Source organism: Oxyura jamaicensis, chromosome 3 (genome assembly GCF_011077185.1).
Source record: "Oxyura jamaicensis isolate SHBP4307 breed ruddy duck chromosome 3, BPBGC_Ojam_1.0, whole genome shotgun sequence".
NCBI lineage: Eukaryota > Metazoa > Chordata > Aves > Anseriformes > Anatidae > Oxyura > Oxyura jamaicensis.
The window spans coordinates 13,759,217-13,781,588 of NC_048895.1; the positions used below are offsets into that span (position 1 = coordinate 13,759,217).

The 22,372-nt window shown below is 39.3% G+C and overlaps 1 protein-coding gene across 1 annotated transcript in view; it reads right to left on the minus strand.

The window, feature by feature from the left end:
* The window catches only part of MRPS5 (mitochondrial ribosomal protein S5), a 46,345-nt gene that overhangs the window by 12,519 nt on the left and 11,454 nt on the right, over positions 1 to 22,372 (minus strand). Inside the window, exons 3-6 of the mRNA XM_035321872.1 lie at positions 18,481 to 18,606; positions 17,940 to 18,173; positions 13,211 to 13,245; positions 564 to 654 (exon numbers count right to left, since the gene is read on the minus strand). Coding sequence (XP_035177763.1) covers positions 564 to 654; positions 13,211 to 13,245; positions 17,940 to 18,173; positions 18,481 to 18,606 — 486 coding nt within the window. The remainder of the gene's footprint in view (positions 1 to 563; positions 655 to 13,210; positions 13,246 to 17,939; positions 18,174 to 18,480; positions 18,607 to 22,372) is intronic.

Genomic DNA, 22,372 nt, shown 5'->3' on the forward strand with positions numbered 1-22,372 from the left:
GGTAAAACCACCACAAACCCCCAGAACCAACAACATGAAAGTGATTTTAAAAAACTCTTCCCTGTGACTTGAGAGTAAAGAACTACACTCTACATCTATTTGGAATTAATCCATGAATCCATGGATTTTGATTTTTTTTCAAGTATAAATAGCACCTACAGTAAAAAGAAATACTGTAACATTTCTTTTTACTGTAGCATACACAATCCCTTCTGCCTGTGGTTAGCTCTGTCACTCTGAAGTTAAATAAAAACTGTTTCTACCATTGGGTAATATTCACACCAATACTAATCACATATTTTTCCCCAATTACCTTTTTTTAATACAAAACAAAGCATTCCAGTGAACGTATAATTTGGTTATACAGCTTACTTCTATAGATGAAGTTTTCATAGCTCTTTAACGCATTTCAATAGTGCCCTGTAGAAAGAAGTTTTTTTAAGAAGCCTTTTTTTTTTTTCCCCCTCAAGTGTAAAAAGTCCCTGCAAATCACCACACCTCCCAGTCTCCTATTATAAGCCATGATTACTTTGGTATCTTCCACATATAGCAAATGCACATACCTGCAGCCCCTTTACCATTTCCAATAGCCACTAAGGCACGTACTGATTTTTTTCTGCCTTCCTTTGCCTTCATACAAAACACATTTTTCACCTGAAGAAAGAAACACAAAGCATCGTGTTATGACAAAATGCAATTGTATTTTTCTATTTTTTTTTTTTAAAGATAGAGTTTACTAAAAAGGAATTAGATGTTTGTTGTGAAATGTTTCAATATATACTGCCTTTGCCAGTGAGTACCATCTGCAGTGGGACACTGGCTTCAAGACATTCAATAAAGGCTGCTAAAAATCTATACTCAGACACGAGAAGTTATTTCAGTACAGTTTCACTTAAATATTCCCCATGCTGTCTTCAGTTGTACAACAGATAATGCTCCAATGCCACTAGCTTCACGTGTGATTTCAATCATGATGAAAAAGCAAGAAAAAAACAAGTGACATTACTATCATCCTCCTTCCCGTTTTGGCATATTTTAGAAGCACTCATGAATTGCTTAAGGCATATCGTTGCTTTACATGGGTTAAGGCCTAGGACTTAAATCTGCTTGCAGACTGCAGAAGACATTTATTTGTAGCTCTGCTCATTACTGAGATGACAGCTGCTAAAGAGACGACTTCATTTAAGAGAGGGGAAGAAAATGGTATCTCATTCCTTTAACTATGTTAACAGAAATGTTAACAGAAATCCTACAGTAATTTCAAGCAGAGACGCAAGAAGCTATTTAGTTTGGAGCAGGGGGACAGCAATAAATGGGGAACCAGGTGGCCTTATGGTTTGTATTCTGGAAATGGAAGTTTGCTTCTAGCTCTGATACAGGCTCTCCTGTGTGATAATGTGCAAGTCACAGCTTTATAGCCTCCCACATTAAAAATGGTCTGATATATCATCTGAAATACTTTGTCCATTTAGTGCCTGTTCTGGTTTCCTCGGTCTTGGTATTTACGTATGTATTTTCATTGTTTGCTTTATTTGTATGCATATATAACCATACGTTTGTTTATATATATATATATGTTTATATAAAATATATTTGGGTCTACTTTCTGAAGCCCTGATGATTTCCATACATTATACTAATGGTTAATTTAAATGTGCATTGTTAGCGTAGGAATAAAGCAGCACTTGCCCCTTTTCCTCATATGTAATTTTTCAGTAAACTCCTCTGGTTGTAGCGTTATACATTTGAAAGAAAATTATTACAAGATAAATGGCCATGGCTTAAACATTCTTACTGAAGTTCACAATAAGAGGAATCCACTAACAACAATGGGTACAGATTAGGAATGAGTACTTCTGAAAAAATCCACTCCTGCTTCTATTAAAATAAAGATGCTGTTATATTCAGGGTGCATGTATATTTTAGAGAGTGCTTCAAAGAATTACCAGCTTTATTAGCTGCTTACTCCAAGCTACTGTTCTTTCTGCAATCTTACTACTTACAAAGACAAGTTAAATTACAAGCCTTCTATGATGAAAGTACCTGTGGAAATAGGTTATTTACAGAAAATGCAAAATAATTATGAAAAAAATGAATGTGGAAGCAGGGTCATCCTCTCTTCAGGAGCACAGAAAGCACACTGCTTTTGCTCTTCATACTTTTGTCATCCCTTGCCAATCTAAATACCGACTTTACAAATAAGACGTTGACATACATATTGTTAAAGAAAACATGGTGTTGGTTATCTACTCAAAATTATTCTTCTCCCTATCCAGAAGGTGGCAGGAAAAACCCATGCAATAAGCTTCTCCAATCGCCTTCCTAAAACTGCACTTGTCAGCTGTTTCTGAGCAGCTTTGAAGCAAAATGCATTCAGTCACCCATCACAATCAGTGCTATTGCATCTCTCTTGAAATGCTGTAAAGGCTTTCCAAGCTTGATAATGTGCCCAGGCAGCCATGGCTGCTGGAACAACTGTGTCCTTAGATTATCCCTGCCGCACCCTCGTGCCTCCTTCCATCAAAGCGAGCGATGCTCTCTCTGCTGGAGTGTGTTCAGAAGTGCTCCCCTTCCGTTCTGCAGTTAAAGCAATGCAGCTGAAAGCGTATCATTAAGCAGCACTGGAATTAATTAATACACAATGAACAGCTTGCCTCTTTTAAAACAGCATGACCTCCAAAAAGTGACTGAAACTAAGACACAATTACCCTTATTTACTAGATTGCAATTTGAGCCAGATTTAAAGCTAATTTTTTAAATTTGAAAACAGATGCATGCTCAACTTTAATCACAGTGTATCTCAAATTGACTGTCCCTGTTATTGGGCTAATAATGCAGATTCAGCTCGCTTTCTAGAACTGAGAAGAACAGTGGCTCTGAAATACAGAAGGAAAGCACCTTGTATGTCCACTAAGAGGAGGAATGGCAAGCAACAGTTTCAAAGGTGGAGTTAAAAGCATGGAAGGAGGCTACAGCCAAAGAGGCTGCTACAGGTAACTGTGATTTCAAGCATGTGGCAGCTCACTGCACTGTGCTAGAAGCAGGTAAAAACCCCAGGCTTTTCACTCCATGTTTTGTTCTTGAGAAAACAAAGAATGACTGACAGGTCAAACTGACCACCCTCAGAAAGCCCTCCTTTCTACAATGCCACACTCCTCACACTGCTACTCTCTTGCTGCTGTAATACAGAGGAGAGCACCTGCTCAGGTCGATCCCTCACTGCATAAGGTCCTCTGGTCCAATACAAGGTGAGACAAAATAAAATGAGGGCAGGGTACCAAAAGAAAAAACATTTCCATGCAGGTGAACCTAGAGAGGCTCAGGGGCACAGCTAAAAGGCCTGAGAAGCCACTTAGCCAAAAGAATTAAGAAAATGAAGTAACGAAGCTGTGTATCTTATAAACAAAAATCAAGTCTGTGTTAGTTAGATCACGTCCATATCATTCTCTTCTCTGTGAGAAGCTCTAAGGGCAAAGCAGATACCTAACACAGTGACAGAACTTGTCACACTTGTAACTTAGAGCTACAGTACCAAAAAAAAAAAAAAAAAAAAAAGGAAAATGCACAAGCTATCTGGAGGGCAGAACTAGCATCGCTGACAAGTGACGAGGGTGTGAAACGTTTTCCTCAGAAGCGTGCATATGGTGGTGGGCAATGGCAAGGGATGTGCTTCAGAAGGCAAATTAGTCTGTCTTCTGCTAGGATTACTAACGTGTGACCTCCTCAAGGAACAGTCAGTTTGTGAGTTTATCAGTCTGTACTGATGTTTGATGTTAAGTGATGAATCCCCCAGAGCGACAGAGGTGACGCTGCCATAGGCCCAGTCCAACAAGCAGCACAGTGTTAGGGATGCCAGGAGCGGCCACCACCACTCTGGGCACAGCTTCTGAAACCCTGCTTAGCCAGGGATATGGGCTTCCCATATGAGAGATGGGGCTACTGCTTTCCCATTTGCAGGTTCAACCAGTAGTAAAGCAGTACATACCCCAGCAATGCACACACACACCACACTGACACCACTGGCTACACAGAACGCCACAGACAAGGCTCTGCCTTCAAGAGCTACATAAAGGACTCACAAAAAAACTTGAGTATATACAGCCAAGTCCTTTTCCCCCTCTTCAGTTTGGGTGCTGCAATATAAGGACATAAATCTATTAGAGAGAGTCCAAAGTACAGAGATAGTAAAAGGACTGGAGGGTAAGATGTATGAGGAGTGGCTGAGGTCTCTGGGTTTGCTCAGCCCCGAGCAGAGCAGGCTGAGGGGAGGCCTCATGGCGGCCTGCAGCTCCCTCACGAGGGGAGCAGAGGGGCAGGTGCTGAGCTCTGCTCTCTGGGGACAGCGACAGGACCCGAGGGAACGGCATGGAGCTGGGACAGGGGAGGGGCAGGCTGGGGGTTAGGGAAAGGTGCTGCAGCCAGAGGGTAGTTGGGCACTGGGACAGGCTGCCCAGGGACATGGTCTTTGTTCTGAGTCTGCCAGAGATCAAGAAGCACTTGGACAATGCATAGGGCTTGAATTTTGTGTGGTCCTGTGTGGAGCCAGGAGTTGGACTTGATCTCTGTGGGTTCCCTTCACACTCAGGATATTCTATGATTCTGTTCTATGATTCTAATGGCCCCCTCTATCCAGTGCTCACAGGCACTCCATACTTGTGAGTCCCCTCAAGTATCAACTTGCAAATATCAGCCCACCAATTGGTGGGACTGATGAGGTTTGTTTCTTGCCAGTAAACATTCCCACATATCCTTAGCAACTAGTGTGTCTGACAAGGTTTGGTACTCATTACAAACCTCACAGACAAATGATAGGGCAGGCAGTGTCTCTGTGTTCTTATTTACGGCTCCTCCTTCACTATTCCCTTTTTGTATTGGAAAGATCATTGACCATGCACCATTAGAGGATGACACCTCCATCCATGCGCCCTTACAGAAAGCTGGGAATGCACTCCCAGAGGACACAAACATACACACCTACAGAACTCATACACATATATACACGGCAAGCAACCAACACAATCAGCAAAGACAAACAGCAGTGGTAGCTCCACAGATCCTCTCTGGCTGATCAAGATTAGAGGGAAATAAATAAATGTCACAGGTCTCCCCAGCTGCTGGGACCTGAACATACAAACCCCTGGGGCCTGCAGCACCACTCCAGCAGCTGGTACAGACTGCCTTGCTCATAGACACACATCACACTCCAGCAGTTAGCTGAGACTGCCCTGGTCCCTCCAGAAGCCAGCCACCATGTGCTCTCACCCCTAGGGAAGAACAGGGGCACACAAAGACACAGGACCTGATCTGGTAGCCAAACCCTGGGATCTCAATCTTTGAGGAAAGTTCTGCACCAGTTGCTGGTACTTAAGTGCCCTTGCTCTAATCACTCTGAGGCTACCCCAAGACAGCACCAAGGGGAGCTGGTGAGGGCGTACTTTCTTTCGAGTCTGTAATTTCTGTTCCCCTTCCTGCCTCTGAGCAGATTATTTCTTCTGTGATGGTCCTGGATCCTGCTACCTGCTATTGTCTCTCTGCCCTCCTTTGTGGGTAGACAGACAGACATGCCTTTTACCACATAACCACAGTACTCTCTCCATCTGGCCATTAGCAGAACAAATAAAGTACTTCTCTCTCTGAATCAAGACTTTGATTCAGTAGCTACAGACTCTGAGAGACGGGAAGATTAGAGCCGTCCATCCTGCTCACTGGGTATACCTGCTGCAAGCAGACAGAAGTGGAGGAACCACAACACAGAAATAATCTGGACTCCTGTACCCCTCACTCGGTAAAGCAGATGAAAGTTTTTGTACAGATATTTGAACAGTTTTTCACACAAGCTGACTCACCACAGCTCTGGAATAAACCCCAGGCACAGTTCTCATCCAAATTAGCAATGAGCCCAATTTACAGAGAAACTACAGACAAAACCAGGTTTGAGCTGATAGTTTTCCCCTATCAGATGCATAAAACTGTCTTTTCTAACTCACTTGGAAAACATAACTCAAATGCCCTACTGTGATGCTGCGTGTCTAAATGTGGCGTCGTACCAGAGCTCACACATTAGTACGGATCCTTTGGATTAAACACAATAATGCATGCTCACAGCCACGCTACACCTGAAATGGCTTTGCTTCCTTTTCAGAGTATGACTCATAATAATGCTGAATTATAACTCAAAGGCTTTTGAATGTTCCAAATGCCAATGATTTCATCCATCTAGGCTGACAGGTAAGAGACAGATTTAATTGTTTAATCAACAAAACCACTTGAAAGTGCCATCCCAAATGTTACCTTAAAGACAGGCCAAAACTCTGAGAAATCCAGGAACATCAGTAACAAATTCTAGACTTTCCCCTCTGACCTCTCATTCTTTCCTCTAACAGCTTGCTTCAGGTGCTATCTTAGAAATTGTCTGGAAATGCTCATTATCAGTCAAAGGACACTTGGTATCATCCAGGGAGCGGGAAACTTGCCTGCAGCTCTAACAGCAAAATCTAGAGCTCTAATACCCCTAAAGTATATTTCAGCCAACAACTCATTTCAAGTAAATTATTACTCAGAGTATCACGTATACCATATAATTTTTCAGTCAAGGATGTCAAACAACAGATCTTAGACACTGTAATTTCATGCAGCATTTCCTTTCACAAGCCCTTTTTATTAAGCACTTTGCAAAAACAATAGCTAGAAAACAATTTCCAATGACTTATAAAAAGAAACAAAGGCTTTTGACTGTGCCTTAAGGAATGTTCTCTTTGTCAGAAGTGGTAAGGCTATCGAGAATAATTCCGTGCTCCTAAAGCAAACATGTATGAAAGGGTTTCTTGCTACTTCATGGAAAACTGAAACTGCTCTTACATTCTGCTTACGATCCCCTTCTGCATCTAGACAATTCATTTTGTTTTCATTTTGTTTAGTAGGTACAGAACGCATGACTACAGAGGGATACAGTTAAGAAGTTAGAAGTCTTCTATGCCTTCACATTCCCTACAGACACCTCTCTACAGTTCTGTGTACCTTTTTAACAAACCATTCAGAAACACTGAAGACAAGGTCCTTGATATCATTTTGGCCCAACAAACCTTTATTTTTCTGACTTTACCCCTGCTTTCCTCATTCCAAAATAAAGCTACTGTTCCTAAAGCGTGACAATTCTCTGTGGTTTGGTACAGAAAGCCTAGTGGTTTCCAGTGTCCCCATTCCTGTACAGCTCCAAAACAGTCATTCTCCACACAACCAACCTCCCCCAACTGCCTCTATCAATATTTCCAAAGGGTTGGATGCAGAATGACTAAGTTCAGGTACATTTAACTGCAAGAACATGAACCTCCAGCCATTCAGCTGCTGCTAATCTTTTCCAGTTAGGCACACCTATCTGTACTTTGCACCCGGGAAGGGAAGCCACACCAGATGCAAGTTGTGCAGACCCTGCTCAGAAAGGGGAATTTTTCTGACTGTTCTCTTCAGTCAGTGCAACAGTTGAGGTAAATGCTGCATCCAAACAGGTCTTGGGCAATCAGAAACATGCCTGAATGCAGTTGGAGAGAAGAGGGAAGGAACAAGCAAACAACCTAACTCGACAGAAAATGCCAACTTTACAAAATTACAGGTTTTCCATGAATTCTCGCCCCATCAGGGCTCAGTTACAAGCTACCAATATTATGATAAGAACTTTGTGAAGCATACCCAATCTCAAGTCAATTCAACTAAGAATAAAGGTTGTGAAGCATACTACTGGATAAAATACGGAGGGAAAAAAAAGGCAAGATTCAGGCAAGAGCCTAGAATATAGCTTCATTTACTGCACACTATATTGATTATATTTAATTATTGATTATAAGACAAATTGATTGTAAGACAAAACCTATTCCTTGTCAAAGGCTTCTGTAGAGTTCATCACTAACTTGACTCCTAGGAGAATATCATCCACACACTTCTGAGAATATCCATTTAATTACTGACTTAATGCAATTTATTTTGATTGATATGTTAGGAAGAACTAGTTATTTTTATTATGCCAGTGTTAAAAGGATCTCTTCTGTCTCATCTTCTTCCATCGTTTCCACACTCTCTGAAAATATAAAAAACAAAAACCACCACTCCAAAAACACCCCCACCCATGGCAAATAATTAAAAAACTATCAAAACCCACAAACAAATACCCAAAGGAGAGAAATTGATATACAGTTTTACCTATAAGAGACAGAGCACCCTGAACTAAAATAGAATCATAAAATGATCTTGGATTTCAAGGACTAGGATAATACCAACATCATACCAAGCTCTATACATAAATCAAAGCACCAGGGTACTTTTATCTGCAGAAAACAGCTTTTGCTTTAAGGATAGCATCAGCCTATTTGTGTTGTGGCCTTCTGCACCATTTCCTTATCAAAAATGCATGCATTGCCTGACCTGAACTTTTTTTAATCAAGTCTATGCCTTTCAGTAATTAAACATTTAAACACTAATAAGTGTTTCTTTTGTGTAAACAGGACAGTACAATACCCTAACCATCTGGCTGAAAATGGCTGAAAAGGGGAATTACTCTGTGATGGGAAGCTGGGAAGGCTATGCTGACCCAGGTACAATGGGGCCATGCTTTCACAAAATAATTCAAGTAAATTGATCTTTATTACAAACAGGTAACAAAAAAAAAAGTGAAAACAATAACAAGTGATCAGAAGGCAGAGTTCTTGCAGCTGGCAAGTTTAGTGTTGGGTAAAAAAAACAACACCTTCATCTTTTGCAAAGTACAATTTATTACCATATCTCCTCCTTCAGAAGGTTCCCATTTATGAAGGATTCAGAGGGACACTAACCTCATGTTATATGCTTTCAGACCTTGTTGATTACTAGGTTTCATTTTCCAATTTTCATCACACTACAACGCAAACACTGCCATGTAACACAAGCTTTCATGTAGGCAGTTTTTGGATTATTATTTTTTTTTAAATTAGTGTTACCCTTCTGATTTTGGAGAAAGATGACAAATCACTTGACAATGGATGATTCCTGAAATGATGCCTTCGCATTACAGTAAAAATGGCTTATGTAATTTGTCAAATGGAACTGTAAATTTTAATGACCACTGTTATTACATTATGTTAATTAGTAAATATGACCAGTAGTATCAAAGGAAATTGGGCTTTTGCCTTTTTGTTTATAGGACATTCCTTCAAAAATGGAATAAAAGTCCTGAGAACTGCCGAAAATCAAGACAGAAAGAGAACAAATAGGCTTTCAGCTTCTTTCTGTAAAGTACAAAATTTCCAAGCAAATATTTTAACTTCCTGTATTGTCATGAAGACAAAGATAATGGAAAAGACATATAAAAATAGCACCACATATGCCATCTATTTTAAGTAAGAATGCTAACGGGACCTGTTTATTTCAAAATTCATGCTTGTTACCAGAAAATTATAGGACTCAATTTTCTTGGGCTCATTGCTGGATATAGAAATTTTTGCTGCTGCTTTTTTTTTCTGAAAAAAATTATCCTACTTTCTCACATCTGTGGCAACCTCATTGCAACAGTACAGCCCCAGCCTGCCTGTGAAATGCTTTTTTGTTACTCAGATATAAAAAAGCAGTGAAACAGATTTCTATAGCACAGGGAAACATCGCATAGCAACCCATTTTGTTGTTTAATCTAATGTATTTTAAATGTAAATAATTATGCAGACACAAAATGGCCAACTTTAGTAAATACCTAATACAGTATCCAAACTGGCAGGCAGCTGGGACATGTCACAGTAACAAAGGAACAGCCACTTTTCTCCAATGTGCCCTTTCAATTAACTGAAAACACTGAGACCTGCAGGGCTTATTAGGGTTGTACCACTTACCCGTAACAACTGCAGCAGAAGTACAAACTAAATAGAGCCAAAAGCCAATTTTATTCCACTTTAACTTAAGTATTAAAAAATAAGCGCCAAAATCAGTGAGCTAGATGTCAGGTCCTGAGACAGCAAAACTCTTCATCCAGTTTCAAAGCCCCTGACAGCCAGGACACTTGGGGACTGGACAGCCTCGGGAGAGGTGAAACCTATTTTGTTACTACACTCGGGGAGCAAGGATAGAGTTGACACTTTTCCCCTTCCTTAGCAGTATGGGGAAGGAGAATTGTGTTCCAACATGGAAAAGGAGCAAAGATTCATTGCTGTTCTCCCTTCAGTCTCCAAACAACTGGCAGATATGAGCAAGGACCTAGTGGGGCTACACCCATCATTTTGCGAGGTCAGACGTTCCTTACTGAGGAATTTTGCATATTAAAATAAGAACCCATTAAATGGGCATGGTGCAATTCAGGACCTCTCACTGATGCTTGCTTAAATATTCATTTTTCTTGCATTTAAGATTTTCAATGTAATCTCAAATATATTATTAAATGGGAACTTGATATGTAAATGGAGCAGATGATCCATCAGATGATCAAAATAGCAGGTAGTTGTCTGAACCATTTGATTTTCCATCTGGCTTTCAGTAGTACCATCTTTTAAAAGCAGTTTTGGGGAATACCAACATATACGCACCAGCATATACTGTAAGGTATAGAGGCATGCAACATTTTTATTGTGATAAACCACCTGTGACATTAAGTGCAAGTTTGCTACTCATTCGGTTTTGTCATCTCTTTTCTAGGCACCAATGACAAATTCCGTAAGAATATATCAGAGATACTTGAGAAAAAAGAATCTTGATTTCAAACTTGCAGGTAGGTAAGCACAACAAAAACAGGACAGACTTAAAAATGAATTGTGTGTTCTCTTAACATTTAAACTAAGTAGGCTCAGTAATGGAAGAAATATTGCTTATTAAATTAACTTTCAAATGCCTGTAATTTCATCTTGTTCTTATGCATACCAGTACCACTTATTCTGTTGGTGACTTTAACAAGTCAAAGCTAATCTGAAATAGCAAGTTAGTTCTTAAAATAGAGATCAGTATGTGACAGTACATGGTAGCGTGCAGAGAAAGTACGGTTCCTTCCACAAAGGGCATCACTAGTCAACTTCAGTAGTGGAATACAAGATGACGTGCTGTAAGTGGAACTAAACAGAAGGTCACAGATACAGTGGAATAAACGCCATGCCTGGACACATGTACAACACAATACCAGCAATATTGCACAGAACTGTTTAAGAAGAGAAGCTGTAATAATGACAAGAGTAAAGTGATGAACGATCATCTCTCCGCACCTAAAATCATGTAACAACTTATTATATGGTCACTCTATTTTACAGTGATGAAAGTGTGTCCACATTCACAGTGAACAGAGACTCGCTATGCATCTATCAGAGGATGTGTATAGATCCAGGTTAATACTTTGGCTCTCAGATAATGGTTAGAAATTAAAGGAATCTCTTTTCAATACAGCTGCTAGGCATGAATACTTTCTCCAATAATAAAGTAGATAAATACTAACTGCAAATAAGATTCTGATAACCCTGAAAGGGACACAAATCTAATAACCAATTTCATCTGTAGGTATGTAAGCAATATGAGAATGCTCTAAAGTGACAAGTTTATGCGATTACATTAAACAAAGCCACTGGGTTGATCTATATGAGTATTCACGTAACAGGGTTTAATTCAATATATCAAAAGCACAGTCCAAATTTTGACAAAGAGTGCTTTGGTACTCATCCTGCTTCATGGTGCTGCTCTTGCCACCTTGCTTAATGGCTCCCAGCCCCTTCCCCTTCACCAAAAATATCAATACTTAGCAAGAAAGTCTTGGCTGAATCTTATCAATCTGATGTCCACCAGCTGAAGTGGTAAGTTTGCCATACCTTGCTGGATTTTGCTTACTAATACATTGGTCATTTTGGCAAAATATCAAGTCCTTTTAACACATTATATATTTAAAGAAAACAAAACAAAACCCAACAACAAGAAAAACAGATTTTGAGATTCAGCTGCATAAAACACTGACAGAAATAGAAATCACTTGGCCACAGCTACAACAGGTCTCATTAAAATTAGGACATAAGCAGGAGAGAAGGGAATGTGCAAGGACAGAGGGAAAATAGTGTTCTCACTTCCAGAGCTACCACCTTTTCTGGATGCTGCACATCATTTGATTCTGGACTGGTAGCAAATTAATCATGAGAAATCAGCTTATTTCTGAAGTCATGATTCCCCCTTCTAGCTTCTGCTAGTTCTATGGTTTCCACAGCAACTAATGCATTCAAAGTGAGAAAGAAACTAATAAGATAAATGATAGGCATAAAATATCTTGTGACAGCTTGAGCATGCACAGTACTAATTGTTACTGGTCTGCTTTGGAATGTGTTGCATCCCCCAGTAATGGCTTTACCATTGAGGAGTAACAAAGGTCCACATAACTGCATTACCAACACTTTACATTTCACCACTAAAAGCTATTATTAATGGGTTATATTTTATTCTAAGCAAAAGCCACCTTTGTGATTTTTAATAAGCATTTTCTCTGACCACAATCTGAGTGGTGTTTCTGTTGAGATCATTATTAAAGAATTTGTTTCTTCAGAGGAGTTTTTTTTTTTTTTTGGCAGTGTTAAGGACCTTAACCTTTAGCCTGAAGTTTTGTAGTTAGGTATTTTTAAGTGAGGTGATGCAATAGGATCCATCTAGAAATGAGGATGGAAGCAAGATTTGCATTAATCCAGTCAAAACCATAATCCCTAAACCATCACTAAGCACAATAATGCAGCAGATATAAAACTATGAATGGGAAATTTTGTTGGTATATTTTTCCCAGAAGATAGAAACATCATAGGTCAAGACATCTAGGACAGATGAGTATTGTATTAACCAAGACACACAAAATAGGATCTTCATCCCACTTGCTCTCAATCTTGTCTTCCCAGTCCTCCCAGCTTTGTTTTGTTTATTTATCTTGAAAAGCAGAACCACACAATTTGCTACATATAATTGAGAAGTAATGCTAACGCTTTACTAGGTTCCCAATTATGGTTGCATGTGACCTGTTAAAGCTTTATCTGCAGGCATTTGCCACTTCAGAGTCACTCAAAACAGTCTTTGTATTAGCTCAACAGAGAAGTCCCCAGTGCAAAGAGTAGTAGATTACATCATGCAGTTGAAACAAAAGACTAGACTAACTCCTATTGCTATAAGATTGACTTAGCAAAGACAATTAAATAAGTGCAAGCCCCATATAAAATAGCTGTAACTATTTAAAGTACTTGAATTTCGTAATGCTTACCTCAATGACTCTTGTTTCAAAATCTTCATAAGTTTCTGTTGGGAGAAAAATAGCGTCTTACATTTCCTTGTATTAATTTCTTATCAGCAAAGCTCCCTGCAGATTGTATAATTTAAAAAGGACACGATTTTTATGTAGCTGTTTATTTATCTCAGCAGTGAGCAGAAAAGGTAAGAATAATTTGAACACATATGTAAAGTGAACATTATTAGTTGCTTCCTTTTAAAAAGAGCTCTAATGTATTTTGTAGCTGGACTCCATTCATTTTCTCTTTTAGAATAAACTCAGAGAGAAGATTAAGTATAACTAGTTTATAAAGCGTGCTTTTTTCATTTGAGTAAAAATCAATACCAGTAAAGAGATCTAGCTTAAATAATATCCAGTTCAAATGATAACTTCCAGAAGGTGTAATACCACTCCTGTTATAACTACAGTACAGCTCCTATTATAATTAAGGGGTGAAGAACTGTTAAACACATTCACTGTGCTTTGTTAGGGACCTCAGGCTCCAACTGCAATCAATATTTTATCTTTTTAAGTATGGTGGCTGCAGGGGAAGTAAGATGGAAATAGTCTCCAAAGACTGTCCAACCTAAATAACCAATGTGGCACACAAGAAGAAAAATAATCCCTCTTTACATGGTAAAGCAAGACCTACTAACTCAACTGCTTTGTTTGAACATCCCACAGAAAGCAGTAACAAAGATGATGGAAGAGCAGAGATGAACTCAGCATCTGTCCAGTACTTTGACCACAAGCTAAGCTATACAACCTCTCCAAATTAAACCTGAAACTCTTTTGAACATCACTGCCAGCCAACACTTACACTGAAGAATTTTTATTAAATTATATCTGATATTGTTCCTAATTCTCTCCAGCTGTAGAAATGCTATTAAAAAATAACTGTCCACAGCATGTTATATAAGAAAATAATAATAGTTTGGGCTTTTGCTGGCTGGCACTACAAATTGCCTTCTTCCCAAAATACTGCTCTAAAAGTGTTTTTTAAAAAAAGACAACACACAAACACCCTCGTTTCAGTACAATGAGCAAAGGCTGCACATGGTTAAAAGCTAAGAAGTTGTATCACCAAATAGGTGAATAGGTGACTTCCATCGTGGTAATACTATTACCCAGTATTATTCAGAATATTCTGAACTTGTGTTAGACAGTCATACTTGTAATTTCTTTGAATCCTTTTTTTCTTGATATATATTTCTGTGAAATTCCAGAGGAGAAAAACAAAACAAAACACAATCACTTCAAATAATCAACAACCACGCAGGCAGACTTTTTTTCCCCCCTCACCTCTTTCAATTTCAAACGCTACCTGAAAAAGTCTTTGCAATCAAAGACAATTACAGCCTCATTCATTTTGTCCAGTTATAGTTAGGGTGTTTTGTATTGTTTCCCTGTCATCTCTGCCTTCAAGTCTTTTCATCACAGTGGTAATGATAAGGGCTGTGTTCAGGTGTACGTTACATATTCGGCTGTACTTGGTGAACACATCCTTTTCACTGCACCCAAATTTCAAGTTTCTGCTGTCATTAGAAGGGACTTCAAAGGAATGACATTTTCAAAATGTCTTAGGAAATTGTAGGGTAGGAAAGAGCAAGAACAGCACAGAGCTCTGGGCGTGACAAACCATCTGTACATACTGCCACCAAAGATGATGGCAAATAAAGGGAGAGGGCACAAAGCTACGCCAACAGAAGCCCCCTCAGATCTCATCCAAAGGTCCTCACCCTGACACACGCACTGTGAGAAAAGCTTGGTTTTAGAAAAAAATAGAAGACAATGGACTAAAATGCAATGTCTCAATATAAGCAGCAGAATAAGCAGGAGACCCTCCCAACCTCCTGCTTTTCCAATTTATCTTATTAACTAGAGCTTTCAGCATTTACAGCTTTAGAAGCCAGTGCTAACTAAAACACTTAATGGTTGTTGTATTTGGTGTAGTCAGAGCAAGAGTCTGGAGAAAGGCTTGGGAGTTTAAAGCAGCATGATGGTGAAGAGAATCAGAGAAGAAGAGAATCGATGCTTCACCAGATGTTCCTTTATCATTTACACAATCTCCATGACCATTAAACATGATCATCTCAGCACAATTTAGAGAACTGTTGGTCTACAAGAAGATCAGATAAGAGCATACAAACGCCAACCAACAAGCCTCCTGTTCCCTCTCTGAAGCCTCTTCAGCTGCAAAGCAACACTGTCAACTTGGCAGAAAAAATATTTTATTTCTAACTGGAAAAAAAAAGTTCTTTCTCTACTCATAACTAACACAATAAGTCATGGTGAAGTGGGAGAAGATCCTCCTGCAAGAACAAAGCACAAAGAATCAGTCTGTCCCTGAATATATGCAAATACATTTCCCCTAAAACACAGCAGTTGGTTTCAATCAAATCTGTCATATGTCAAAGGCTCACGACAGTGAGATTCTACAGATTTCTCCTGTACTTGTTCTTGTTAGAAAATATGGATGCTGCTGAAGGGAAGCTGCATTACATGCTCAAACTCTTTGTTACCAGAGGATCTTAGCAGCAGAATGCTAGTAAGGGCTGAACTGCAGGATCTCAAATCGAGGGAATCCAGCCATGGACAGTCTCAGGACAAACAGATTCATTGGGTTTGACAGTTTCAGGTCTATTCTTTCTACCACTTTGACAGTGCTTTGCACATAGCCAATGTCCCCATTCCCCTGAAAATCATTTAATTCCTCTCAATAAAGATGCTGATGGAATTGTGGGAAACTGAAAATCCCCAGTTTTTAAATAGTTTAAAAGGAAGTTGGCGTATACTAAAGCACATTTAGAATACAAACTGATGGTTTCATTTTCCTATTTTTATTGTAGTGCCCTTTCCTCTTCTTGGCAGAACTTGACCTGACTACTGCAGCACCCACAGAACCAAGTTTAATGCAAGTAACCAGCCTCAGTAATATCAGCCACACTGAAAGCAAGGAAAACACTGGGGAGTAGAATTCATACATACCTAAATGGCGTTTGCAACAGCTGCCACTTCTTTTTAACAGAATGAACTACTTGAAAATACATTTGAATTTAAAAGCTACATAGCCTTGCATTTAAAGCACAGAACTAGAACCGTGAAATCTTGACTTTCTCTCTATTCCACCAATGATTTATGGGGAATTCATCAACTTCTCAGATCTTTATTTTTCATTTGTAAGACTCGGGTGACAGGCTGCCTCATCCATTGTCATGTCACCACCTTCCATGGAACATTTGCTTTCAAGGTAATAAAACGAAATGCCAGTAAGCAAACACAGGAAGTCTTATTTATATACTGAAGCATTATGCTGATAGTAAAATTGGATCAGTTATTCTTAAAATCAAGGATAAACAAGAAAACCCTGAAGAGATTGGAAAGCGAGATCTCTATAAATTCACACGGTATGATGTTTTCCTGACTTAGACACCATGGCAACGTAAGCCACAAAATTAGCTACACCAGCCACAGGAATTGAAAACCTGGGAAGGGAGTGGAGAAGTAGAAAACAGCAATGGGATGAATTTACAAGAGGAAAAGCTACAAAATGCCAGCATGACTTCAGTCTTCATGGACAATGGTATTAGATCATCCTGGGAAGACCATGCTCTTGCTGCCTTATGGCTTGGTGCAAAGCACATCTCAGTTTTGAATTAAGGTCTAATAGATGTCACCAGAAAACACTAACAGACAAAAAAATCATAAACAAAGCACCAGGCAGAGTGAGCAGCAGTGACTGCAAAAAGGTCAGATAAAAATATAATTGCAAACCATAGATGTAATTTCCTGTTTATGGGGAAATTCCCATTTATGGGACATACGTTCCAAGATCACAGCTTTCACCAGGAGAACATACTCCTGGACGGAGAGAACCCTGAAAACACAAACCAATCTTAACTTTTAGAATGACCAGAGTCTGCAACAAGCTTGCAACAAGTGCTAGAAAACATCAACTGTCATATTTACCTCATCTGACTATGAAAGTCTGAAGAAAAATGTCAATAAATATACAAACATCATGAAGTGCTTCACAAGAGAAACTCAGCTGAGTAGCAGCTTATTTCTGTATGTAATTAGTTGAAGGGGGTTAGGTTTTTAATTATTAAAGCTAACAAATTTTTTTTGAGTGGTCTAATGAACAGCACTGCAAAAAAAAAGTTCACCTGTCCACTTTACATATATGACCTCTAGTTTCACTATGATATTTAACTAAGCAACACATCAGGAAAGAGCTTCTATTAGCTACATTCAAGCCACAACATCTTAAACCATATTTCACTATTTGAGTAGGAAAAAAGAAGGTTGATTTACCTCACAGGATCCTTTAAGAAACTATACAAAAGCACGGCTGCATTTTGTACTTAAGAAAATTGATGCTGAACACAAAACATATTTCCATTCTTTAAGACTCATGTATCAGTCTATAACATATGCAGTACTCTGTAACACAGTATATAACTTCAGATAGTCCATAACATAAAATAACATAAAATAATAATCTAACAGCTAAACAGTGATTTAACACATTTCACTTGTGTAAATACTTGTTCTTTGATTGAGCTGCCTTAATTCATGCCTTGGCATATGTGCAGACAAAAAGGCACAGAAGTGAAGTTATAAAATGGATTTTCAATCACAGGAAAATTCTGGTTCTCGCTTTTTCCCAGCCCTTTATCACAAAGGCTAAGTAAGAACTAAGAAAGATTCAGTCTTTTCTTACCTCCGTTAGGACCTGGGTCAGGAGGATCCAGAATGACACCTCCCCAACACTTTCCACTCCATCCTCCCTCTCTCTTAACTTTTATTTTTCTTCTCTTCTCCCATGTATCCCTCTGCTGAAGAATTTCAGACTGAATTCTCTCTCGTTCTTCTTTTTTTCGTTGGGAAACTGTCTGTACCATCCCACTTTGTATTATAGGAGCATTAAGACCAGGCCAGAGGAAACCAGAACGTCCTTGAAAATAACAGGAAAAAAAAAAAGTTTTATGCCAAACTAGTACTGAAATAACAAACACTGTAAAAATGCAATAAAATGGAATGTTCTTGCTTATTTGAAGTGTTTTCTGTGACACAGAATTTATATTTAAAAATAAAAAATAGCATTAAATAACCACATCAGGATTTTTTTTTAAGAAAACAAAAATATATCAAGCTGTTCTGATGCCACAGAAGTTAACAGCAATTTATTGATTTGTTAAATCAAAAAACGTTACACATGAATAGGTCAAGACATTTCTTCAGCCCTTCATTTGTGAATCTACCTTCTCCGATCTCCTGGCCTCTATTGAGATTCTTTTTTAGCTTCTTCTTCCTTCTCTTCCCTCTTCCTTTCTTTACTCCCACACCAGTCTCTGCCAAAGCTCCTTTCCAGAGCTCATCAGCTGTCACTGAAATGAGAAAGCTTTCATAAGTAATATACAAGTACATCTTATATTGGAAATTGAAGCTGAACAACAAAAAAAACTACCTTGAAATGTTAACCCTACTTTGATTTTTGCTGAGATTTAAACTGTGGGATTACTGCCTTGCTAAGAAATGAATTTCCTACTACATGCACATATATCTGCTGCAGAGACATGCCTCTACCCCTGATGACTGCAGTCAGATATGCTCAGAGCTAGGTGAATTGGTTTTAAAAGGATTTTCAGAATCAATTTAAGAGCAAACATTTTTAACCACTAAGGTATTAATTCCCAGGTCAATAAAAAGACAACCATTCATTACTAACTCAGATCAGCAATACCTACAAGCACTTAACCAAAGACAAATATTGATGAGAGTCAACCTCAGTCACTTTTAAAAATACCTAAACCTGCTTTAAAAAGCCACAAAAGACAAGAAATTAAACAGCAGCATAGATCTGCTGATGGTCTCATGAAACACAAGGTCCTGATCGCTGATGTAAGAGCTGGGCGGACGAAGGAATGCAAGGCACTCTGTACATCCTCATCGCAGAACTCTTCAGCTTTGGTTGGCCTCCTCCTTCTGTGACTGTGCGAGACACCCACTGCCTTTAGATGCTTGGGCCAGCCAACCTCGGCCATTCTCTGATGTTTCACCCAACGTACAAAAGCGTGGCTACGGAATCGTGTGTTTGATAATTAACCGGGGAAGCTCTGCCATATTGACACCAAGGTGAGGGACAAAAACAAAACACTACAAGTCCAAGAAGCTACCAAATACCGTGCTCTCCATGTGGGAAAGAACAGAGTGGCTTAAAAAGTCATGACATACCCCAGCCACATATCGTAGGAGTAGCACAAGAGGCTTCACAGGCAAAGGAAGCACTGCAGACTTCATGCCAGGCTAGAGAAGTGAAAACGCTCCGAGACTGCACCTAACAGCACCATTCATCACACATGCTGTGAGGCAAAAACTGTATTTGCTCTTGGGTAGGCTCTAGTCCCTGTAAAAAAAAAAATCTCTCAAAAATTACACTCTTTTCTAGAAATTCCAGTGAACCCCAATGCCCATGTTCATGGTAAAAAAAAAAAAGTGACATTTAGTCTGACTGCTGAGCAGGACCAAAACACCACCTAAAGAAACCTTCGGCTGCACAGCACTCAGCAAGCATCACTTTTACTAAAAGGCAAGCTGTGATAGATACTAGACTCTCCACAAGTAGCGAATGCTACCCTAAAATACACTGAGTTACAATTCAATATAGAAAAAGGCTGGTGACAAGGACGTGATGAATGACGAGGCTCTTCAAGTTCTTAAAGCAGACTGTAAGACTGTGGCATGAGCTGGAAGGTTGATGATGGATCAACCTTAAGCTTAGTTTATTCAGAAAACATTGCGTAACTAGAAATATGGATATATTTTTTAAATAATAATCCTGCTAGCCTGGAAACATGGAATTAAAATAAAAGTTTTCACGTGTTTCTCTGCTGGGTTATTTTTTAACTGGAGCAGTTCCCCAGTCTTCACTCTGTGTGGCTTCACAAAGGGTCACAACAGCTTCCAAGGAGGCTGCAGGGGGGCAGGAACCAGCAGGTGGGAGACAAGAACAGGGAGCTCCTAAGCTGGTAGGGCACTCAAGAAAGAAAACCAAACAAACAGCTTTTGAACTGAACTCTAAGTAACACTGCTTAATCCCCATACAGAGAAAGTAGCAGAAGTCACAGGGTGAGGAGACTGCACTGTACCAAAGGAGAGCAGTCTGTGCCAATGGATCCAGCACAATGAGGTCAAACAGAGCCTAGGTTTGGCCTCAAGCACTGCACGTAATCTGATAACATCAGAACGAGAGGAAAACGTCACACTTGGTACCCAAGTGCAGTTCATTGAATCGACCTATAACAGCATCATCATGTGTTTGGAAAGCAGCTGTATTTAATGAAACGCATCAGAAGCCTGCAGGCTCCAGAGCTGAGAGCTCTTTATAAGATGGCAGATATCAGAATGACTTTAAGACAAAGTGATGAGAATGGAATATGGAAGGGATAAGCAGTGTCCCCACCACTGTAATCTTACGGACTTCCGCCTATGACCGTCAACACAGCAACAAAGAAAGCCATAATGTGACCTGGCAGCAAAGCACCACGATGACTGGAGAGCACATACGTAGATAAGGCAAGAAGTAGCTCTTGCAGTGGAGAAAATAACCCCTGACAGAAGTGAGGATCTCTGTAGTGCTTCTTACATTTGCAGGGAAACTCTGAGATGAAGACAGCACAGCAGGTATGCTGTCTCCAAATGATCTGAGGTCTTACCTTTGTTTCTGCAGCAGCTCGGTAAAATGGGAGGCTGCAGGTGCCCCCTGCTCCTCCACCATGAAAATAGCCCCACTCATGAAACCCACCACGTTTCTATCCAGTTACTGAAAAGCACATAGCTACTAGCCAAAATAAAGTCTTACACATCACACACTTACATTTTATGGCCAAGAAAAAGATCCACTATTGAATTTTGCTGAAAGCACGCTTTATGCAAGCTGATTGCCAACAACCACCAATAGTAAGCTTTAAAGATGCCACTCTATTTTGCTTAATCTACATAAAAGGTGTAATATTTTGAAAAGGATTTCGTTTTGTGCCTTTTTATACTATTCCCCAGTTTCAGAAACCAGACAGCCTACTTCTTACTTCAGAGGAAGATGCATATTAGATCACACCTCAGTAACTCACACGTATTGCCAAAACAGCTTGCTGGAAACCATATAAAAAAAAATAACAAAATCCATGACCCTGATAAACTGAGATTAAAAGTAGATTTCTTTGCCTCCTGGAAGATGAGAGCTCCCAGCTTCCTTAAAATATAAGCTACAAAATTGGAATGACAAACAGCAGTAAATTGGAAAATAGAAGGGAATAAAATTGGAGGAAAGGATTAACTTAGTGAAATGGCTAAAAAGGCTCACTTCTTCCATTTATACAAGCAACTTCAGCTTAATTTTTTTCCATGCCACGTAGTCTTGCGGCAGAACACCACCACAGATCCAGAGACATTCATATTAATGGTGTAGTAAAAAAGGAAAAAGAATGTTATAACAAACACACTTGTTTCACTGCACTGCTTCCTGCTAACGCCATTACATCTACTTATCTGTACTACCTTAAGGAACTTTGTAAGGTCCTTCCAATCTCTAATGTTCTCTTCTAGACTTAACCTCTGAATAAAAACTTTTGGTAGCAGATTAATTCCAAAATGGTATGGTATCTCAAACACTTCCCTTTCCCAGTCACAAAACAAAAAAAGAATTTGGAAGAAAAACACTCTACACAGATGAAATATGAAAAAGCATCTCCAAGGGGAATGCTTACATATTCTATTACAAGTTGCAAGATAAGTTACATAGTCTAGACTCAGCTGCTTAATGACTGCAAGTGGACAGTTTTTCTTGGAGGAAGGTCAAAGGCTGATCAACTCCTCTAGGAACCAAGGCATCACAAAACCTCCCTGTCCTCAAGTGCAGAGGACGTTTCCTTGACCCTGTCTTCTCTAATGAACACGTGCTTCTCCATCTCCCCAAGAGAGAACATGCTAAGACAGACTGCCACTTAATCTTAATCGTAGAATTTAGCACGTTGGAAAAATAAATCACTATGACAGTGTCCTTGGAAGTTATGTACATTGCCATTATGGTAAAATAACTAAAATTTAGAATTAAAAACATTGAAGGAGTCAGTTTTTAAATCATGTCAGCCTACA